This window comes from Aquarana catesbeiana, linkage group LG09 (genome assembly GCF_042186555.1).
Source record: "Aquarana catesbeiana isolate 2022-GZ linkage group LG09, ASM4218655v1, whole genome shotgun sequence".
In the NCBI taxonomy this organism is placed as follows: Eukaryota; Metazoa; Chordata; class Amphibia; order Anura; family Ranidae; genus Aquarana; species Aquarana catesbeiana.
The window spans coordinates 125950418-125971351 of record NC_133332.1 but is presented as its reverse complement, the minus strand read 5'-3'; the positions used below and the strand labels follow the sequence as shown (position 1 = coordinate 125971351).

At 40.1% G+C, this 20934-nt stretch overlaps 1 protein-coding gene across 6 annotated transcripts in view; it reads left to right on the top strand.

Annotated features, from left to right (window-relative positions):
- Positions 1-20934, top strand: part of MCF2 (MCF.2 cell line derived transforming sequence) — a 256235-nt gene that overhangs the window by 174673 nt on the left and 60628 nt on the right. For 5 of the 6 annotated variants that reach the window (XM_073599249.1, XM_073599251.1, XM_073599248.1 and 2 more), the window contains 7 exons: positions 751-843; positions 6203-6295; positions 12047-12172; positions 15080-15301; positions 16926-17018; positions 19989-20067; positions 20165-20228. In XM_073599249.1, the coding sequence (XP_073455350.1) occupies positions 751-843; positions 6203-6295; positions 12047-12172; positions 15080-15301; positions 16926-17018; positions 19989-20067; positions 20165-20228 (770 nt within the window). The remainder of the gene's footprint in view (positions 1-750; positions 844-6202; positions 6296-12046; positions 12173-15079; positions 15302-16925; positions 17019-19988; positions 20068-20164; positions 20229-20934) is intronic. The other variant, XR_012236004.1, reaches the window with a different exon arrangement.

The following is a 20934-nucleotide window of genomic DNA, read 5'->3' as shown; positions in this document are numbered from 1 at the left end:
CCACACCCCATTTAATTGCAGCAACTATACATTTGCAAATGCATCAGCTGATTAGATCTTACACAATTCTGTGCCATTTGGCTTTAACGGTGTTAACAAGCCAAAAATCTGGCAGTAAACATTTGAGATTAATGCAGAGATCTGCTAGTATTAGGCAGATTGATTATGCCATAAGTTACCTGCCGGTTGCCTGGGCCTTATTTTCCATTGTCCATTTATATAAGGGGTGGCTAGTTTTCATAAATCTTGTTGCAGTTTTTGGATTCTGTGTGATGGGCAGGAACTGCATGTAGTACTAGGGGTCATGATGTGGTCTATAGTGCTCCTGAATTGGACATCTGCTAATGCTGGCATTTGCCAGAACATCTGGAGACTCATGGCCAAATGCAATCTCTTGCATTTAGCTGCATTTTCCAGCATAGGCAACATGCATGAGGAGAGAAAATCCACCTGTTTCAATAGAGCATGTGTTAAAGTATGTTAAAGTTATTTTTAAGTCCAGAAAACTGCATTTTGGGTGCATTTATCTGCAGTTTGCCATTTAAGTCACTTTAGACATTTAGTCTTTTAAAAATGCAGTACATCTACAATGCACTATGCATTATGTGAACCTTATGCTTAGATTCTAGCACTACGCTTACTGATATTACATAATATCTGTATCTCACTGGATCAGAACTGGAAACCTAATGGTTTCATCACTAAAAATTGAAGTTATAGCAGACTGACTTTTCATCCTTCTTCATACAGAGAGAAGACTTTCAAATGTATGAAAAATACTGCCACAATAAACCTCGATCAGACTCCCTCTGGAGACAGTTTGCAGACAGTGTCTTCTTTCAGGTATGTCAAATGTTACATGCAAAGCTTTCAATTTTTTTTATTTTTTTTTTATAGAGTAGAGAAGTATTTTGTCCCCTGTCAGGTTCTTTGTGTGCCTACAGAAGAGATGTATCCTCTCTATTTGTGCTGGTGACCATTGTTGGTGGGTCAAATTTTAAATTTTAGGGAAGGGAGGGAAAGTCTTCTAATGGGGACATCTGTTTTGGGGACAACTGTCTAAGAAGAAAATTCCCATCATTTTGTTTGGATTTCCTCTTACTTTCTGTTGTGTCTCTGGCACAAGAAATGATGGAAAAATGACCCTAGTGGGGGATATAAAGCACATAATAAACACAAAAAAAAGATTTTGGCCATACATAAATTTTAAAGTAAACCTTTTCTAAAAGAAATATGGGGGCCTGCTAACCTACTAAAAATGTGAGTTTCCAGTCTGCTATCCAGACCCCTGGTCTTCAGTACTTTCTGAGCCACTTACCAAGAAAAATTATGCAGGCGTGAAGGATCAGGAAAAAAAGTCAGAAGTCATTATTTTTATACTTGTTTTTGTAGTAATATCAAGTATTGAAATCTGAGGACATAACAGGTAGGAAACTATGCAAATGTGTATTTAGCAATGGCAGCCTCAATGTTTCTCAGAGGAGAAGTTAAAATCAATCAGCTGTACACAGTTACTGTTTAAAGGAGATCTTGTACCTGTATATGAAATGGGGGAAGACATATAGAAGCTCTGATATGTTTTGCATTTTCAAGTTAGGAAGATATTGTCTACCCAGGTCTAGAAATCTATGCTGCTCAAAATCTTCTAAAACCTCCTTTTGTTTTAAGTATAAAATAATTTTGAGGATGCTGACCTTGTAATGAATGTCATTACTTATAAAACTAGAGAACCTGTAGATTCAATAATGGTCAGTATAAAACATCGAGTACCAAGTGCACCAAAAATTAATTTGAAAATGACAGGCAGGTTCAGATGCGTTTCTTGTTCATATATGCAACATAGGCACTCAGTTTAGGAAAAGTTTGCTCTAAAAAAACAATTGCAATACGTGCACCATCTACTATCCAGACCAACCAAAATTTTACAGTAAAAATTATTTTAAAAATCCCTGTTATACTACCTGTCCTACACCAAACATTAATTTGGACTTCCAGGAAGACATATCGTGTATCCAGATACATAGAACTTATATAGCCAATGCTGATTGTCCTTTTTGCTTCCATCTATTAAGGTCACTTTGCATTATAAGCAAGGAAGCTTGAACCTCTGCAGTATATTAATGTGCTTTTACTAAACAAAAATGCGATACATACAAACTGCTACAGTTATAGGCAAAAACACAAGACTGGATTGGCAGAGATACATAAAACAAGCACATTGCTAAAAAAAAACTACTTAACCCAGGTTAGAGCAGGTTCATGATCTCCATAGGCAATGAAGACTCAAGCTTAATCTATAAGCTGTTGCGGGAGGTGGGGCGAAAGCGTCTTAGGTGAAGTCTCCTCTCCTGTCAGAGATCTTCCTTGGTGTTAAGTCATCTTAGAGTCCTCTTGTCAGCTTATGCCTGGTGACCTATTATTTTGAAAATTTACCATCCCCACATTTGTTTGGCCCCTTTCACAATACTAAGTTTCAATGTGAGAAACATTTTCCTATTCGCTCTCTGGATGGCACTATGATATCATACATGCCATAGGTCATATATGTAAAAAAAGCCAAGCTATTGTTTGCCCACGTTAGACTTGTTTACTGTAGTTACAATAAAAACATCTAACTGTCACCTGAAATGCAACAATAGTTCATTGTTCCCATTGTATCCAACAGCATTTGTTTGAAAAGTATCTCCTCAAACATACTTAAAGCGGAGTTCCACCCAAAAATGGAACTTCTGCTTTAAGTGCAGGTGACCCCCTGACATGCCACATTTGGCATGTCATATTTTTTGGGGGGAGCGGGTACGCTCTTTTTATAGGGTCCCAGCTTCCACTTCCTCCCGGCGCACCGCAGCACAGGAAGGGAGATCACCTCTCCCCCTCTCTCTCGGCAATTATCTGGGACACGTCACAGGTTCCAGATGATAGCCCGGACAGTCACAGCGTGCTGCGCGGATTGCGCATGTGCAGTGTGTGCCTGGCTGTGTCGCCCACAGTAACAATGCCGGCACCGCAGAGAGGAGGGGGAGATGAGCGGGGCTTCGTTCCCCCACATCGCTGGGCCCTGGGACAGGTGAGTGTCTGAAAAGTCAGCAGCTGCAGTATTTGTAGCTGCTGACTTTTAATTTTTTTCTTTAAGCAGAACTCTGCTTTAATGTCCATTTCTAAGTCAAACTTCTATGTCAAACATATTCTTCTTAAGCAAGTTTGAGAAAAAAAATCATATATATATATATATATATATATATATATATATATATATATTATATATATATATATATATATATATATATACATTTATATCAAACGCAACACATCCCTTTTCTACAGGGCAGGCATTATAATTTCTTTATATTGAGATTGATACAATAGTTAGGATGGGTGATTTAACCATTTGGTGATTTAAAACTAGATTTAAAGCTGAACTCCAGGGAAGATTAAAAACTATCACTGCAGAGAGGCTCTATGCACTGCAAGGGTTAAATGCTCATTTAGGGAAACATTAAAAAGATGCTTACCTATCTTATCCCTTGCCCCCAGTCAGCTGGTGCTTTTTTCTTCCCTCTGGCATTCCAGGTTGTAGACAGGACCTCAGTGTCCTCACTTACAATGCAGGACTGCTGGTCTTGAATTGTATGTGATAATGACCTTTGTAAAGAGCGCCAAAAAGAGGCTTCTTTGGGAAACTGGTTGCATGGAGAGGAGGAGCCAACAGAAGCAAGGGATAAGATAAGTAAAACTTATTTTTAATGTTCTCCTAGAATAGATATTTAATCCTTGTAGTGTGGGGGGAGCCGAAAATGCAAGCGTCATTTTTTATGTTTCCCCAGAGTTCATCTTTAAGGTGTATCTGCAGCCGAAGTGTTGTTGTTTTTTTCAGCTTTGGATAGAGAAGGGAGAGGTTAAAAAGTGTCAGTTTTTTATTGTTATCTGGAATGATTTGCAATCTGTATTTGTTTTGGTAATGTCACCAGGTCAGAAAGTGATGGGAAACCCAAAGTGTTACTGGAACAGTAGGTCCGCTGAAATCTACCAGTGGGGACACCTGTTCCAATGACAAATGTTTAAGGCATCTCCTCTCACTTTGGAGAGATTTCATCTCCATTTCTGTACAGGAGTACAAGATATGAAGGGAAATCTCCCCAGCAGAGCACAGACAGCAACGAAAATAACAATTAACACTTTTTTCTTCCAAACTCAAACAAAAAAAGTTTAGGCTATAGCTACATTTTAAATTTTGGAGACAAGCCTAAACAATTAATTTCCTGACATCTTCTTATTCCTGACACATACAACAAGCAAAAATATGTAATGCTTACTGTATCTACTCAAGTGTTTTAAAAGATTATTAGCCCACATTTTTACATGATGCTGCATGTTTTACATATTGATGACATCATACAGTATAGCATTATATTATCACCAGAATGGTTCCCTGGTTGACAGATGGTATAAATCCAAAATAGATGTTGTGTGTAGTTGTGAAAACTATGAAAATAATGAAGAATAAAAGAATGTTAACATTTGTTGATATGTGAGTTTTTATATAGACATCCTGTTTTATATGACCTGTGCGCACAATTATATTGTACAACGGTAAAGTACATGTAAACCCATACCTTGTAAAATAAACCATTCAGTTTTAAACAGCAATAAAAGGCAAAACATTTGTGTATAGATTATACATTATAAATACCTTTTTTCCAATTTTCTAAAGTGATCATGTTACCTCTGTTCTCAGCTGCATAAGAGCTGAGGGGAGGTAGAAAGGGCACACTGCTCTTCCCAGTGTATGGCGGTGCGGAGGGGGCAAATCAGGACAAGTGTGATCATTGAAGGAGAGCAAACTAAGTTACCAGCACAGCTATAGAACTGGCCATGCTGTGCTCTCATGGCTAGTGTGGTCAGATTTTAATAGAAAAGCAGAGGGACTGGCAGGAACACCAGGGATTTCACGCAAAGGAAGCAATGCAAAGAGAACAGGATACTTTTTCAAGTACATGGTACAGCAGGCACATATCAGGAATATGACATGTTGGGTTTACATACTGTATTCTTTATTCAACATCTTCTGTATTTGTATTTTTGATCAGTTGTTATGTACTATAGAATATAGCAATTCTACATATTTCTTTATATTATGTTTAGGTATGGAAAAATTAGCCAAAGTTAAAGGAGAAGTACAGCCAAGCTCGTTTGGTTGTACTTTTCTTGTGGATCACAGGAGTGCAATTCATTCTTTTCAGCAGACAGCTGGCTGAAGCACAGAGCCAGTTCAGGCTTGGGCAAGATCACAACAATAAAATCGGGATTCGCCCACATGCCTGGACCGGCACCTGGCTCAGGCTCTCAGAGAGCCACTGAGAGCCTGAGCCAGCCACTCTCGCCCCCTCCACAGCCCAGCATTCCAGTGAGCGAGGGGGGGGGGGCAGAGCAGAGAGCTGCTGACTAACAGTCAGCAGCTCTCTGCTCAGGGAGCTCTGAGAACCAAGCAATCAGTGGTGTTTGATCGCTTGGTTCCCAGTGTATGATTCAGAGAAAAAAAAACTCCATATTTTTCTTTTAAAACAATATCTTATATTGTTATTTTACCATAAAAAATTGGTGTCTTTTGTTTTCATAAAGGAATAAGTTAATTGCAGAATGTTGGTCATGAAGATGTGATTAGGGTGTTCTTACACACATGGCTGAAAATCTCAGATCTTTCATGCTGAACTGCACTAAATTTGGGGGCTGTGATCGCACATTCCCTCATCTCTGTGATTAAGTAAGGTTATTACAAGCCACATGACATATTCGCAGGAATTCACACATCAGTGGACTGAAAATTCATTGGTAGCGTCTGTCAGCACACCTCTGTTCATTTCTATGAATAGAGGTTACTGCAGGCCACATCCCGGATCTGTAAGCATTTGTAATCATTTTGTCATTGATGTTCAGACTTGTGCTCACCTGTGATATGGCCTGCAGTAACTTCCATTCATCAGAGATTTGAACAGAGGCACATTTATAGTTACAGGTAATGGTCAAGGTCAATGTAGCACTTGTGAAGACTTTAAATCTTTATACCCATGTTAGAACAACCTATATTTGTAAAGCGCTGCGTAAACTGTTGGCGCTATATAAATACTGTATAATAATAATAATAATATAAAAATCCTTGTTCAATCAGTGGCACTTTTTATATCTTGGCATATTGCATTTATAGGAATGCCAAAGAAAATTGGAGCACAAACTTGCTTTAGATTCATACCTACTTAAACCAATACAACGCCTAACAAAATACCAGCTGCTACTTAAGGTAAGGATGAGGTATTGTACTGGGATATTACATATACAATATATTATACCATAACATGGTTGTTTGTAGCTAAGGGAATTTTTTCTGTTTTTAATGTACTTTAGTATCATGTAAACCTGCCCTTAAATAAAACAAGTTTAACTAGTTTGGCAGTTATTTCCTGCAATGACGTTGTCTGGTGACTAAAGTTCAGCAATCTATGCCCATAATTACTTTCTGACTGAACCTGTTAGTATTGGAAGGTGACAGTAAAGTGTCATATAATTGTGACTGGGAGAGGCAGCTTGAATAGTGAGTAGTGAAGACTGAAAGTAGTTTTTATACTATATTTATTTTTTGTTTTTTATTTAACAATTAAGAATGACAATGAATGACAATGAAATTACATACTGTAAAGTATACACTCATAAGGCAATTGCCATAGAAAAGGCCACAATATTAGGCAATTAGTACACACAACTTCTGTCACCTGGCTATATAATAGAACCCTAGAAAGGTCAGTGTTGCATCCAGTAACTAGCATACCTTTAGAACTGAACTCCAGGTAGATATAAAAAACAAAATAAAGTGGTTGCAACCCCTTACATATACCTACTGAAGTGACTAACCTCAGGTGAGACACAGAGATGAAACAAAGCCTCCTACATAAGTTGTACCTGTTTATATGCAGCCATCTCTTCTCTACAGCCATTCAAAGTTCACACATCACAGGCTATTTCTCAGCTCCAAGAAGGCAGCGATCTGACATCACACACTCCACAGCTCAGAGAGGAGAGCTGAGTGTAATCTGAGACCTGAGTGGAGGGAACATCCTCCTCTACACAGTCCCATAGGAAAACATGCACATCTGAGGCTGTTATTCACTTGTTGTGTGTAAGAGAGAAGGGGGGGGGGGATCTCCCTGGAATGCCTGGTGTCAAGATTAACTGTCAGAAGGAATGCATACAGATAGCAGACGAAGGAGACAGCAGGCAAGATTTACTTTAGGTGCTTTGGACTGAGGCAAGTAGACAATATAGAAGGTTATGCTTTGTTCAGGTTTACAGACACTTTAATACAGCTTTGTAATCCTGAATATATTATTAAACTGATTTTTAAATACAGGCAGTGCAAGTTTCTCAATTTGATGTGGTATCAGTTCTTGCAGTCCCTGTACAGCAGGGCAAGAGTGTAAGAGTAGGAAGTAGCACAAGGGGCCAATCAGTTCATGTGCTGACAAGAATCATGCTGATAGGAGGCGAAAGTAGAATGAGAGATTGAACTAATTACTGCCACTGCTTCTCATTTCACTATCCAGTCACAGCCTGGGGGCGGGTCCAGGAAACCTGGGCCCAAAGAAAGTGGGTTGAATGTTGGATATTAGACTAAGGATATCTAGTGGCAGAAAAAAGTACTGCAGGGGAAAACTCTAGACTGAAGATGAGTATTTCAGAAAATGATGTTTTAACTTTTAATGGGCTAATAATTATTTTCTTGTTATTTTGGCTGTATTTCTGCTTTACTTTGTTTCGATGACTAGTCCAGTAGACCTACAATTAAAACAAAACAAAAACAAAGGTAGTGTATTTTCATCAGAGTAGCAAGAGGCCTCAAACAGGAGGGATATCACCCGTAGTTGGTTCAGGAAGGAAGATGATGACTGGGGGGGGTTATTATCTAGTAGTCTGGTAAATACTATTGGGTATATTGAAAGCATTATGCTAGTGATTGTTGAGTATCTATTGACAGTGTTTGTATAAATGTTTTTTTTAACCTGATCGTCCTTTTTTAAAGAGACTGCCACCCACTATATGCAGAATACAAAATTTTTTCAAGAGATGAGAAACAGAGGGAGGCTCAGGATAAATCCAAAAAACACCTACGAGATAATAAGGAGGAGTTGTTTACAGCCTTTAAAAATCTGAGTACTGGGAAAGTCCATTATGTCAAAAAGTGGCAATTCAGGTGTTAGGGGTAAGTAGTAGACTTGGTGTGAGGTAGCATAGTGCACCACAGCTGTCCAAAATTGTCTATTCTCGGGGCATGGTACATATGTGCGTCCACGTTTTAAACAGCAGGAGGAGGAGCTTAGGCTTATGAGGTAGGAGCAGTGTGGAGATAGCACCATAGCCTGTTGGGTTGGAATATTGCAAAAGGGTATCCAACAAGTTTGATCAGTTTTTAACTCTTTCAGTATTAAAAAGATTTCACTTTCAGCAAAACAAAGGGATTGTTGGACAAAATGGGAAGTTTCTCATGGGCGGCTGTCAAAGAGAGAGGTTGTGTGGTGGCAGTATTTTATTACATTTTAATGTGTTGAATGCCCACATTGTGCAATAACTTAAGAGTAGGCATTATTATGGACGAAGTCAGGGTTTAGCCAGACATGGAAGGAAGAGTGAGGTATGGCTGTTTAAAAGACAGTAAGCTTGAATTCTAGGCAAGACAGGTAAAATAAAAGAGAAGATGCAGAGACATCTTTGGGGGCAAAAGCTCCTAGTGGAAATGAAGAGCACATACTAGATTACTATGGACAGTGGACTTATTATTATTTATTTTCCTTAAGTAAGTAAACCGCCGCGTAATCTATTAAAATGTAAATTGTATATACAGTATAAATAAAGTTTATTAAGTAGAAACAGTAAAAGCATAACAGTAATATAACATCTATTGTTTGGAAAGCAATTTAGACAGTTTTACATTGATAATGTGTATACAGTGTTTGAAACAGTACTCTTGTATCCAACGCGTTTCGTTTTGTTTACATATACTTATGTAAAATTAAATCCCATTTTCAACCACTTATGGATTCATAACAACCCCTTCAAAATACCTAGATCAATGTCTCTCCCTCGGAACCAAGAACATATTTGGTAGACAGAACGTGTCATTGTCGCTATTTTTAATTAAAACTCTATGGAATGCCAAGTCAGCTGATGCAGTGTAAACGTAAGTGCAAAAGATATAAAGAGTACACTATGAAATATCCTACATATATTTATTTTTAAATGTTTACTTTTGTTTTCTCAATATATTTTTTCTAGTATAAAACTGTTTCTAATTCACACTCACCCTTGAGGAAGGAGGCTAATTTACTCTGAAACGCGTTGGATGCAAGAGTACTGTTTCAAACACTGTATACACATTATCAATGTAAAACTGTCTAAATTGCATTCCAAACAATAGATGTTATATTACTGTTATGCTTTTACTGTTTCTACTTAATAAACTTTATTTGTACTGTATATACTCTTTTATGCTTTTTCTGTATTTGCCTAAAAAGTCCACCACTAGGGGAGCCCTTCTGTTGTTTAGTCTAAATTTTGGATGTGGCACAACAATACAGTCGGCTGCCGATCTATATTTTCTATTAAAATGTAAATTCACCTTTTCAGAGAAAATTAAATGGTGAACTAACACCCTACACTCTCTCCACCCCCGGTCCCTGCTATATTTTCCTTTCCTTGATGAGCTGTCAGTGCCCATGTAGCCAATCCATTGGTCTCGAAATCCATGCACTTCTTCCATATCTCTGTCCTGGAACAGTTTAAGAGTGATTCGAAATAGTCAAAACAGTCTGACTAATCAGAATGGATCTGACCTGAAAGCCCTACAGAAAGAAGGAACAGAAAAGCAGGGATTTCAAAACCCCTGGAGCACTTTACCAGCTGTGTGGGCACTGACTGATCATCACCCACAGAGGTAAGTACAGAAAAAACTGGGGGATGAGTAGGGTGTAGGGTGTTAATTCGCCTTTTTAATTTTTTTATGAAAAGATGAACTAACCCTTTAAGTTAAGCTGACCTGACCTAAAATGTCTCTAAATTAAAAATAATGCTGGCCCTGTCAAGTCCCTTTTTTTGGATTTTAGATTGATTCACTACATGTGTCTCTCCATAGCCACTTGGATCATAGGCACAGGGTGTATATACAGTATGCCCCTGGTTTCTTTAGACGTAGATAATAAGCCCTGCTCCTTCTAGCACTAAGCTACATCACCTATCATTCAGATGTTAAATGTCTGAACTTGGACAGTAGAGCCTCTTGTATTTCAAAGTTTGACAGTACTGGGGTTTAACATCAAGAAGATATGGAGTTTAATCTCTACTTGGGCAGAAGTCAGTGCCATATGCATGTAGCACCCTCTACCATAGGTAGGTGCTAGAGTGAGCATTTTGTAAGGGAAACTGTCAGTGCAGGTACATTTGGGCAGGTCTATGCTTCAGGCTAGGCCTGTTTGTTTTGATCTAGGGGGCAGAGAGTGGTTAGTGCAGCAGTGGGTGTGACCACCTATACTTTAGCTCTGAGGCGCCTCCCCTGCTTCCAGGAAGAATGATCTGGAAGAGGGGCGGGGCCTGGGACTGGAGTGGCAGACAGCTCATGTGAGCTCATGTGAGCTAACCAATACCCAACTGGAATTGATAGGGGGCAGGCCTCCCATATAAGCTGGGGTAACAGCCCACTAGTTGAGGAGTTGTCAGCCGGGAGATGTGGAGAATGGAGTACTAGGCAGTAGCAGGGGCCCCTTCCCCACCGGGGGGGGGGGGGGGTGCGAGGCCTAGCAGAGGAGCCCTGGAGAGCTGAGAGGGAGCTTCATCTTTACATGGTTATGGATGCAGTGTTCTGGAACAGAGGGGCTGGAGAAGCTGCCAGAACGTATGTCCAGTTAAAACTCTCCATCATGGACTCGGGGCAGGAGAAGGTCGGTGAGTGGACCACAGTGGAGTTCTGGATGAGGCATGCCAGGGGAGCTGGGTGTGAGGTCAGAGGAGAGACTGTGGGGAGAGTGTCAAATCGCTGTGGCCTGAGGGCACAAGATTTGCAGGCTGGACTAGGTGGGAGCAGTAGTCCACCAATCAGCACATGCTACTAAATTCTGGCCTAGTAACAGTGTGACCAATTCTAGCCAGCAAATGAGACTGTTCAGAGTGGTCTCTTTTGTCAAAAGAGGACGATGTGACAGCAAGAGTAATGATCTACAGTGGAAGTTTGTGCAGGAGGGTGGAAGTCCTGAGAGCAACAGTCTGCAGGAGATACGCAGAGGAGGAGAAATAGTCTGTATGGTGTTATGCAGGGGAAGTGCCTGTAGATATTATGTGTACATCAGTACTTCACGGCTCAACCTTTTGTTCTAATTCTTAAATATGATGGCAAAGCAAATGTTCCATGGGCATCCCATATTTCCTTTCCCCCAACCAAGTTATATTCCCCAATAAACAAAACAAAAAAAACAACGCAAAATGACTGTTCATTGTCTCAGAAGGGATAGATGGAGGTCTGGCAGCAGGATGACATGGTGGATGTTAGTTACTAATAGCAACCAAGCGCTACATGTGTATCTTAGGGCCTTAAATCTAGAAGGGTCTCCTCAGGACAAAAGGAATTGATGTAAAGACGAACGGGTGCTGTTGCCTGCATTTCAGCATTTTCAACTTAGAAACGTTTTTAGACTGGACCAGGTTTACTTTAATTTATCTTCACAATGGAATAATACCTATACTAAGTATAAGTTAAAAAAAATATATATTAATATTAAACATTTTTTAAAGGCCTATGCTTTTGTTTTTCATTTCCTAGTCATTTTGTCACCCTTTTCTTGATGTTCTTGGTCTTAAATATTATATGTTAAATATTTAAAGAGCTGATTTATCTGGCATTTGTTTCATAGCGATCTAGAACTATAAAATTATCAAGTATTTTTGATAACATCTCATAATTATGCAACAAAAGAAAGCAGCATTAGTGATACCTAACACGAGCTTGTTTTAACAGGAATTGCTGAAGTATAGCATTCATTCAGAAGGAGGTCAGGAATTACAAGAAGCATTAGTGTCTATGTTGGATTTATTAAAATCTGTGAATGATTCTATGCATCAAATTGCAATTACAGGATATAATGTAAGTATGACAATGTTATTACCCCTACTTTACAAAACACATATTGAAAAAAAAAACACAATTCATTAGGTTCTTATTGTTTTGAAGTAATCAAACCACTGAAAATACCCTTTCCTTGTAACCAACATACTTGAGCAATGTTGTATCAGATCTACATATGTGCTAAATATGCAACTAAGGTTAAGTTCACAAGGCATTAAAGCAGGCGTTTGAGAGCCCATCAACATGGGGACAAGGGCCTCATCCCCACAACCCTTGCTTGCCCGGTGGTTGGGGTATTCGGGCGGGGGGCTTATCGGAATCTGGAAGCCCCCTTTAACAAGGAGACCCCAAGATCCCGGCCTCCCCATGTGAATTGGTACATTTTACCCCTACCATTTCACAAAAGAAAGTGTCAAAAATAGTAAAAAAAGACAGGAGACACTTTGGGACAAGTCCTTTAGTTAAAAATAAAAAGTAAAAATGTCCCGCGATGTCCATTCATCTTCTATCACGCCGCCCGACGAACCGAAAGTAGAAAAAAAAACTGCAACAGCTCTGCCTCCATGGGAGGCTCCCACTGAGTGACGCTTCTTCTTGGTGACAGCTCTTATATAGCTGAGGGCGGGGCCACCCGGTGACGTAAACAGGTGACCCCGCCCCCTCTCTGATGTCTTGTGACGTCAGAGGAAGGCAGGGTCATCCGTTTTCTTTTTTCTAAAACAAAGAAGCCTCACTCTAACAGCTTGATTTTTTATTTATTCTACAATATTATAAATAGTAAAGCTATTGAATTGAAATTCACACTGCAGTGGGATTACTGAGACTTGGTAGAGGATTGAGGGAGTTAAAACTCTATTGCACAGTTGGAGTTCCTAAGGTCTGATTTTATCTGTAACCACCCATAATTGAAATATGTGTTCTGTGTGTTTTTTTTTTTGCTTGACATCCTGGATTTGTCAAGCATTAACGGTGATTACTTGAAATTAAAAGTTTTCAAAAGGCAAAAAAAAAAAGAATCCCAGGAGCAAAAAACATTCTTTGGTCACATTTTATGTACTGAACTTTACTGCTCGCCATACAGCACCTCAGCACTCACTAGATCATTACATCCAGGATTTAACCAGCCATGGGCACACTTGCATACCCTAAGATCTTCAAGAAGAACATGCCCTTGCAGCATCCTAGTCATCTCTTCATCATTTCAGAACAGATCCTTAGTTCTTCCTGAGCAAATTTTAAATTTTAAAACCCCCTGTGATGGATCAGCGAAAAAAGGGAATACTGAAAAAATGCAAAACATTAGTGTCTATGTTGGATTTATTAAAATCTGTGAATGATTCTATGCATCAAATTGCAATTACAGGATATAATGTAAGTATGACAATGTTATTACCCCTACTTTACAAAACACATATTAAAAAAAAACACAATTCATTAGGTTCTTATTGTTTTGAAGTAATCAAACCACTGAAAATACCCTTTCCTTGTAACCAACATACTCGAGCAATGTTGTATCAGATCTACATATGTTCTAAATATGCAACTAAGGTTAAGTTCACAAGGCATTAAAGCAGGCGTTTGAGAGCCCATCAACATGGGGACAAGGGCCTCATCCCCACAACCCTTGCTTGCCCGGTGGTTGGGGTATTCGTGTGGGGGGCTTATCGAAATCTGGAAGCCCCCTTTAACAAGGAGACCCCCAGATCCCGGCCCCTTCATGTGAACTGGTACATTTTACCCCTACCATTTCACAAAAGAAAGTGTCAAAAATAGTAAAAAAAGACAGGAGACACTTTGGGACAAGTCCTTTAGTTAAAAATAAAAAGTAAAAATGTCCCGCGATGTCCATTCATCTTCTATCACGCCGAAAGTAGAAAAAAAACTGCAACAGCTCCGCCTCCATGGGAGGCTCCCACTGAGTGACGCTTCTTCTTGGTGACAGCTCTTATATCGCTGAGGGCGGGGCCACCCGGTGACGTAAACAGGTGACCCCGCCCCCTCTCTGATGTCTCATGACGTCAGAGGAAGGCGGGATCATCCATTTTCTTTTTTCGGGTTCATCGGGCAGCGTGATAAAAGATGAATGGACATTGTGGGACATTTTTATTTTTTTATCTTTTAATAAAGGAGTTGTCCCTAAGTCCAATCTTTTCCTGCAGCCTGCTAGGTTGCCCCCTCGGATAAGGGTCTGGTATGGATTTTGGGTGACCCCTACGCCATTTTTTTTTAATTTTGGCGCAGGGTTCCCCTAAAATGTATACCAGATCTGAAGGGCCTGGTATGGATTTTGGGGGGAACCCCACCCATTTTTTTTTTAAATTTTTGGTTCGGGGTTCCCCTTAATATTTATACCAGACCCAAAGGGCCTGGTAATGGACTGTGGGGGGGACCCATTCCGTTTTTTTCATTGAGTTTTATCTATATTGCCGAGACCCGGCAATTCATTACAGCCTTGATCAGTTTTAAATGACTTTTTTTCTTTAGAAATATCATTTTGCTGTGGTACTTTTTTAAACACAGGAAAACTGCGCCACTTTATAGGCATACTATAGACACCCCCAGGCACAATAGTTAAAGGAATATTTCATTTTTATTGTTTCATTTAAGCATTATTAAAATCACTGCTCCCAAAAAAATGGCCATTTTTAAAACTTTTTTTGCATTGATACATGTCCCCTGGGGCAGGACCCAGGTCCCCAAACACTTTTTATGACAATAACTTGCATATAAGCCTTTAAAATGAGCACTTTTGATTATTCATGTTCGTGTCCCATAGACTTTAACGGTGTTCATTTGTTCGTCCGAATGTTTTGCCTGTTCGGCTGTTCTAGTGCGAACCAAACTGGGGGTGTTCGGCTCATCCTTATACTGCAATTTGGCTTATTAAAAAGTTAAATATTCTACCTAAAATATTTTCTTTTTCAGGGAGACATAAATGATCTGGGCCGAATACTTATGCAGGGTTCCTTCAGTGTGTGGATCGCCCATAAAAAAGGACCAACAAAAATGAAGGAACTTGCTCGTTTTAAACCAATGCAGAGACATCTGTTCCTTTATGAGAGGGCGTTGGTTTTCTGTAAAAGGAGGGAGGAACATGGTGACGGACATGATAAAACTCCATCTTACAGCTTCAAGCACTTTCTGAAGGTATGCTAAAGAGGAGGTCCAGCCCCCCATGAAAAGTCTACTTTTCTACAAGTCTACAAATACTGCAGCTGCTGAGTTTTAATATATGGACACTTACCTGTCCAGGGAGCCCGCAATGTCAGCACCTCAGCTGATCTTTGGATCGGCTGTAAGGTGCAGCCGCTGCCATTCCTGGATGCGCTTTCTAATTGGCCCGGTGGCGGAGGAAAGAGGAGGGGGGCCGAACCTCTGAGAGACTGCATCATGGCACTGTCTCCAGAAGTGGGAAATGGTACCTGTCAAAAACAGGTACCTGTTCCCCCCTCCCCCCTGAAAGGTGCCAGATGTGGCACTGGAGGGGGAGGAGACGGATAAGTGGAAGTTCCACTTTTGGGTGGAACCTTGCTTTAAATACTGTATTTGTCAGTGTATAACAAGCACTTTTTCCCTCTAAAAATCAAGTGCAAATAATGTGGGCATGTTATACGGCAATATTTTCATTGGGCTGCCTCAGAGGGGAAGGAGGGGACGAGCAGTGCCAGATTACACAGAGCGGGGATCTCCCGTTTACTCGGCGGCCGCTGTAATACGAAGTCCCGTCTCCAGGACCAGCTCCTATGATAGACGTCACATGTCTTGCTTTTGGACCTGTGTTCTATCATAGGAGCTGGTCCAGGAGGCAGGACTTCGTATTACAGAGGAGAAGTAAACGGGAGATCCCTGCTCTGTGTAATCCCTGCTCTGTGTAAATGTCTCTAATCTCCGTGCAATGGTGAGGCTGCAGACGGGCACTGATCAGGCTGTAATGGTGAGGCTGCAGATGGGCACTGACCAGGCTGTAATAGTGAGGCTGCAGATGGGCACTGATCAGGCTGCTTTGATGGGCAATGTTGACGCTGCAGATGGGCACTGGTCAGGCTGCAATAGTGAGGCTGCAGATGGGCACTGATCAGGCTGCAGATGGGCACTTAGGCTGCAATGGTAAGACTGCAGCATGGGCACTGATCAGGCTGCAATAGCGAGGCTGCAGATGGGCACTGATCAGGCTACAATGGTAAGACTGCAGATGGGCACTGATCAGGAGGCATTGATGGGCAGTGATGAGGCTGCAGATGGGCACTAATCAGGCTGCATTGATGGACATTGATGGGCAAAAGGTGAGGCTGGAGATGGGCACTGATCAGGCTGCAATGGTAAGGCTGCAGATGGGCACTGATCCGGCTGCAATGGTAAGACTGAAGATAGGCACTGATCAGGCTGCATTGATGGGCACTGATGGGCACTGGTGAGGCTGCAGATGGGCAATGGTGAGGCTGCAGATGGGCACTGATAAGGCTGCAATGCTGAGGCTGCAGATGGGCACTGATCAGGCTGCATTGATGGGCACTGATGGGCACTGGTGAGGCTGCAGATGGGCATTGGTGAGGCTGCAGATGGGCACTGATAAGGCTGCATTGATGGGCACTGACCCTTATTTTGCTTTGAAGTTCTTTATTTAAAATGAACATTTTTTTTCCTGAAACTTCCCTCTTAAAATCAAGGTGCGTGTATTACACCGATAAATATGGTATATGCTTTGTTGTCTGGGTTGTAAACTGACAGGCTATGATGCTATAACAAATTCCTTTCTGTTGTCCTCTGCTAGATGAATGCGGTTGGCATCACAGAAAATGTGAAGGGGGATAATCGCAAGTTTGAAATTTGGTACAGTGGACGAGAAGAGGTTTATGTTGTACAGGTTTGTTTTATAGAATGAAACCTTCACTGCATTATTGCATATTGACTGGGATATCCAATTTGGTCATAGTGAGAGCTCTTCTCCACTCACCCATGTATGACTTGGGTAAAAAATATCTTTCTAGGGAAAAGGAATTTCTGTAGCTTTCCATGAGTTTGCCTCCCTTACTCAGGCCAGGGCCAAGAGTTCAATAGGTAAGAAAAAAAAAACTTTAAAGCCCAGTTGCAGGCAATCTTTTTTTTTTTTATTTAGATTAGAGCGAGTATAAGTTAGACTCTGTCAGAATTTTATTGTTCTCTGTGTCCAAATTGGGAAAATATTCCCTCGCTCCCTGTACAGGTGATGGGTATCAGACGGAATAGGTAGCTAGAAATATATTCATCCCCCATCCATACTAAAAATAGCGTGGATTGATAAATCTCTTGTGCTTGCTATTGTTTTCTGACAGCCAGCACCCACAGCTGTCAGAATACACAAACAGTGATTTTTTTTCTGCCTAGTTCCTTTGATGTTTAGCTTGAAGAATGTTGGGTGGGGGTGGCCAACAGGGCCACCACGGCTTTAATTTCAGCTGGCTCACCAGGAACCATTAGAAATTTGCTCAGTGTATGGCCAGCTTTATTTGACTGAAAGCTGATGTTTAACATTTGTCATATACCAGTGCAGGGAGCCATCCACTAGCTTCCTATGTAAGGGACGGTCACTGGTCAGTACCTATGTTTCTATTTCTGCCCTTTTCCATAGCCAAAACAAAGAAGCCTCACTCTAACAGCTTGATTTTTTATTTATTCTACAATATTATAAATAGTAAAGCTATTGAATTGAAATTCACACTGCAGTGGGATTACTGAGACTTGGTAGAGGATTGAGGGAGTTAAAACTCTATTGCACAGTTGGAGTTCCTAAGGTCTGATTTTATCAGTAATCACCCATAATTGAAATATGTGTTCTGGGTGTTTTTTTTTTGCTTGACACCCTGGATTTGTCAAGCATCAACGGTGATTACTTGAAATTAAAAGTTTGCAAAAGGCGAAAAAAAAAAAAAGAATCCCAGGAGCAAAACAACATTCTTTGGTCACATTTTATGTACTGAACTTTACTGCTCGCCATACAGCACCTCAGCACTCACTAGATCATTACATCCAGGATTTAACCAGCCATGGGCACACTTGCATGCCCTAAGATCTTCAAGAAGAACATGCCCTTGCAGCATCCTAGTCATCTCTTCATCATTTCAGAACAGATCATTAGTTCTTCCTGAGCAAATTTTACATTTTAAAACCCCCTGTGATGGATCAGCAAAAAAGGGAATACTGAAAAAATGCAAAACATTTGCACATGCTTGTAAGAAGAAAAGCTGAACTGCCACAGCAATTAAACTTCAGCATGTTTCTAGAATCAGAAAATGAAAACAATCCTTTTCCATTTGGAAGGAAATACATCACTTTTGTTAAAGTGTATCTTTAGGCAAATGTTTTTTAGTTTTGGATAGAGTGTGGAAGGGTTAAAACCCATCAGGGTATAGGTATGCTGGGGAGATTTCTCATCACTTCCTTTCCCAGGGACACAACAGGGAGTTAGAGTTAATCTTCCAAAGAGAGGGCAATTCCACTTTTATGCAGTTTTTACCAGAACAGATGTCCTCAGTGGAAGATTTTCCTTTACATCATGTGCTGGGATTTTTCCTGACTTTCTGTCTGTGACAGCAGTCACTAGTACAGAGGTAATGAATGTCCCAAATGGAGATATAGATGACAACGAAAACTTGACAGAGGATCTAACCCTAACCTAGCCTTTACATGCACTTTAAATTTATTTGTATTTCATTTCATTTCATAATATCATTATATAATTATTATTTTTATTTTTTGTGGTAAAAAAATCCTTTTTATTCATAAAAGTATGAAATGTTGCATGTGAATATTTTGTATTTTTACATATAGCCAGCAGCTGGAGCTCCAATCTCCTGTTCACATGTAATTGTTTATTATCCTTATCCTGAGGTTTTAATCATAGACAGAGTGTCTCATAGCAAGCAACTTTTGCTGTGCTGTCTTTTTAAAAAATACCTTAGTTCATTTGGAAGCCCATGTCATGTACAGTATATGTGCATTTTTATATTCTTTTTTTAAATAAAAAAAGAATGTAAATACGTATACATTTATATTCTTAATATGTATACATTAAAATAATTATTGGAATATGAAGGGCCAGGACAGCAGCCAGTCAATTAAGGCCTCTTGCACACGGGACCAATGGACACAGCCGAGTGAAGATCAGTAATACAGTGTTAAGCACAGGGCCTTAAATCAAAAATAGAACATTTTACGTATGAGTGCGGTAATTTACGCGCATACGCATGCTTACGTGTCTATAAGCATGTTTACACAAGTATAAATGAGTATATTACAACACTGGCAATGAAGAAGAATTTTACTCGTCTATATGCTTACGCACCTTTACATGCCTATACTCAAAATAGAACATTTTACATATGAGTGCAGTAATTTACACACATGCTCATGTTTACGTATCTATAAGCATGTTTACACAAGTATAAATGAGTATATTACAACACTGGCAATGAAGAAGAATTTTACTTTTCTATATGATTACGCACCTTTACATGCCTATACTCAACATTACTAAAGGTCTTTACACACAGTTTTTTTTTTTTTTTTTTAATCAGGGACTTTCTGTCAACAAGTTCCTGAATAAACATCAGTAAATTATGCCACCCATGTGCAAGGGGCCTAAGGAGGTTAGTAATGACAACCCTTGTGTTACGCTTATCTTATTCCAGGCATACTGAGTAAAGAAAAGAGCAGTGTGCAGGAACAAATATCAACCATCAGAATTCATGTTTCTTCCTATCTGATTTGTTTCTGCTGCTTACAGTATTTTGCCCATTGATGTTTTTCCTTTCACCTAAGTAACCATTATAATTGTTTTTATTTTTCTGTGCCCAAGGCTCAAACTACAGAACAGAAGGCAGCATGGTTGAATGAAATTCGGAAGATACTGACCAAGCAAGGGGAACTTATGAAAGGTAATAAGATGATATGAGCAAATGAAGACAGACAGCCAGTATTGGAGCTGACCTATCATATGTGATGATACACATTCATGTCATGTTTCTGTTGCAGTAGAGAAACAGAAACAGAATTCGTTCTCAGACCAAGTTGTGCTGTCACCACAAATCAGTGAGGGGTACGTTATTGTGTTTGTTGCTTACAGCAAGCTTAGGGTCATCTACCATCTATTTAACTCACTGCTTTTTTCTTTGGAAGGCTTTCCTCTCTTAAGCACACAATGTAGCATGGTTTGCAGAAGGCCACAAAAGTATCTGCACTAAGGCCTTTTCCACATGGGGGTTTGTAATTTCTTTTTTGGTTCTTACATGTCTGATTGCTACATAGAAACGAGCAACAGTCATGCTTGTTCTTAAAGTCCTGAACCACATAATTCATTACTAAAAGAGAGTTAGCTTAGGAGCTGATTTGTAGGTACATACATAACTGTTCTTTGGGTGGCCCTACCCATGTCTGGTAATGGAACTTATCCCAGGCCAGGACTGGGAGCACACCCAAGGTTTGGTCACTCTGTGGTCTGGCTATGGGGAAGGACATTTTCCATTTGTCGTCCTGCTTTACAAGTAAGTTGTACAATTGCAACAATTTCCTTTTCTGCCCAGCTTGATATCAGATGTGGCACAAGAGGGAAATAAAGTGTAGTGCGGCTGAAACATATACAGAATAATTCAGAAAAAAAGGACTCATGTGATCAAGGCCTTACAATGCGCATACTTCAACAAAAGCATGAACAAAGTGCATGGGCTTACAATAATCATATTTTGGCCTTAAAGGGAACCTGTCAGTCAGCTGTTTTCTGTCACACCCAGAGCTCCCATCCAGTA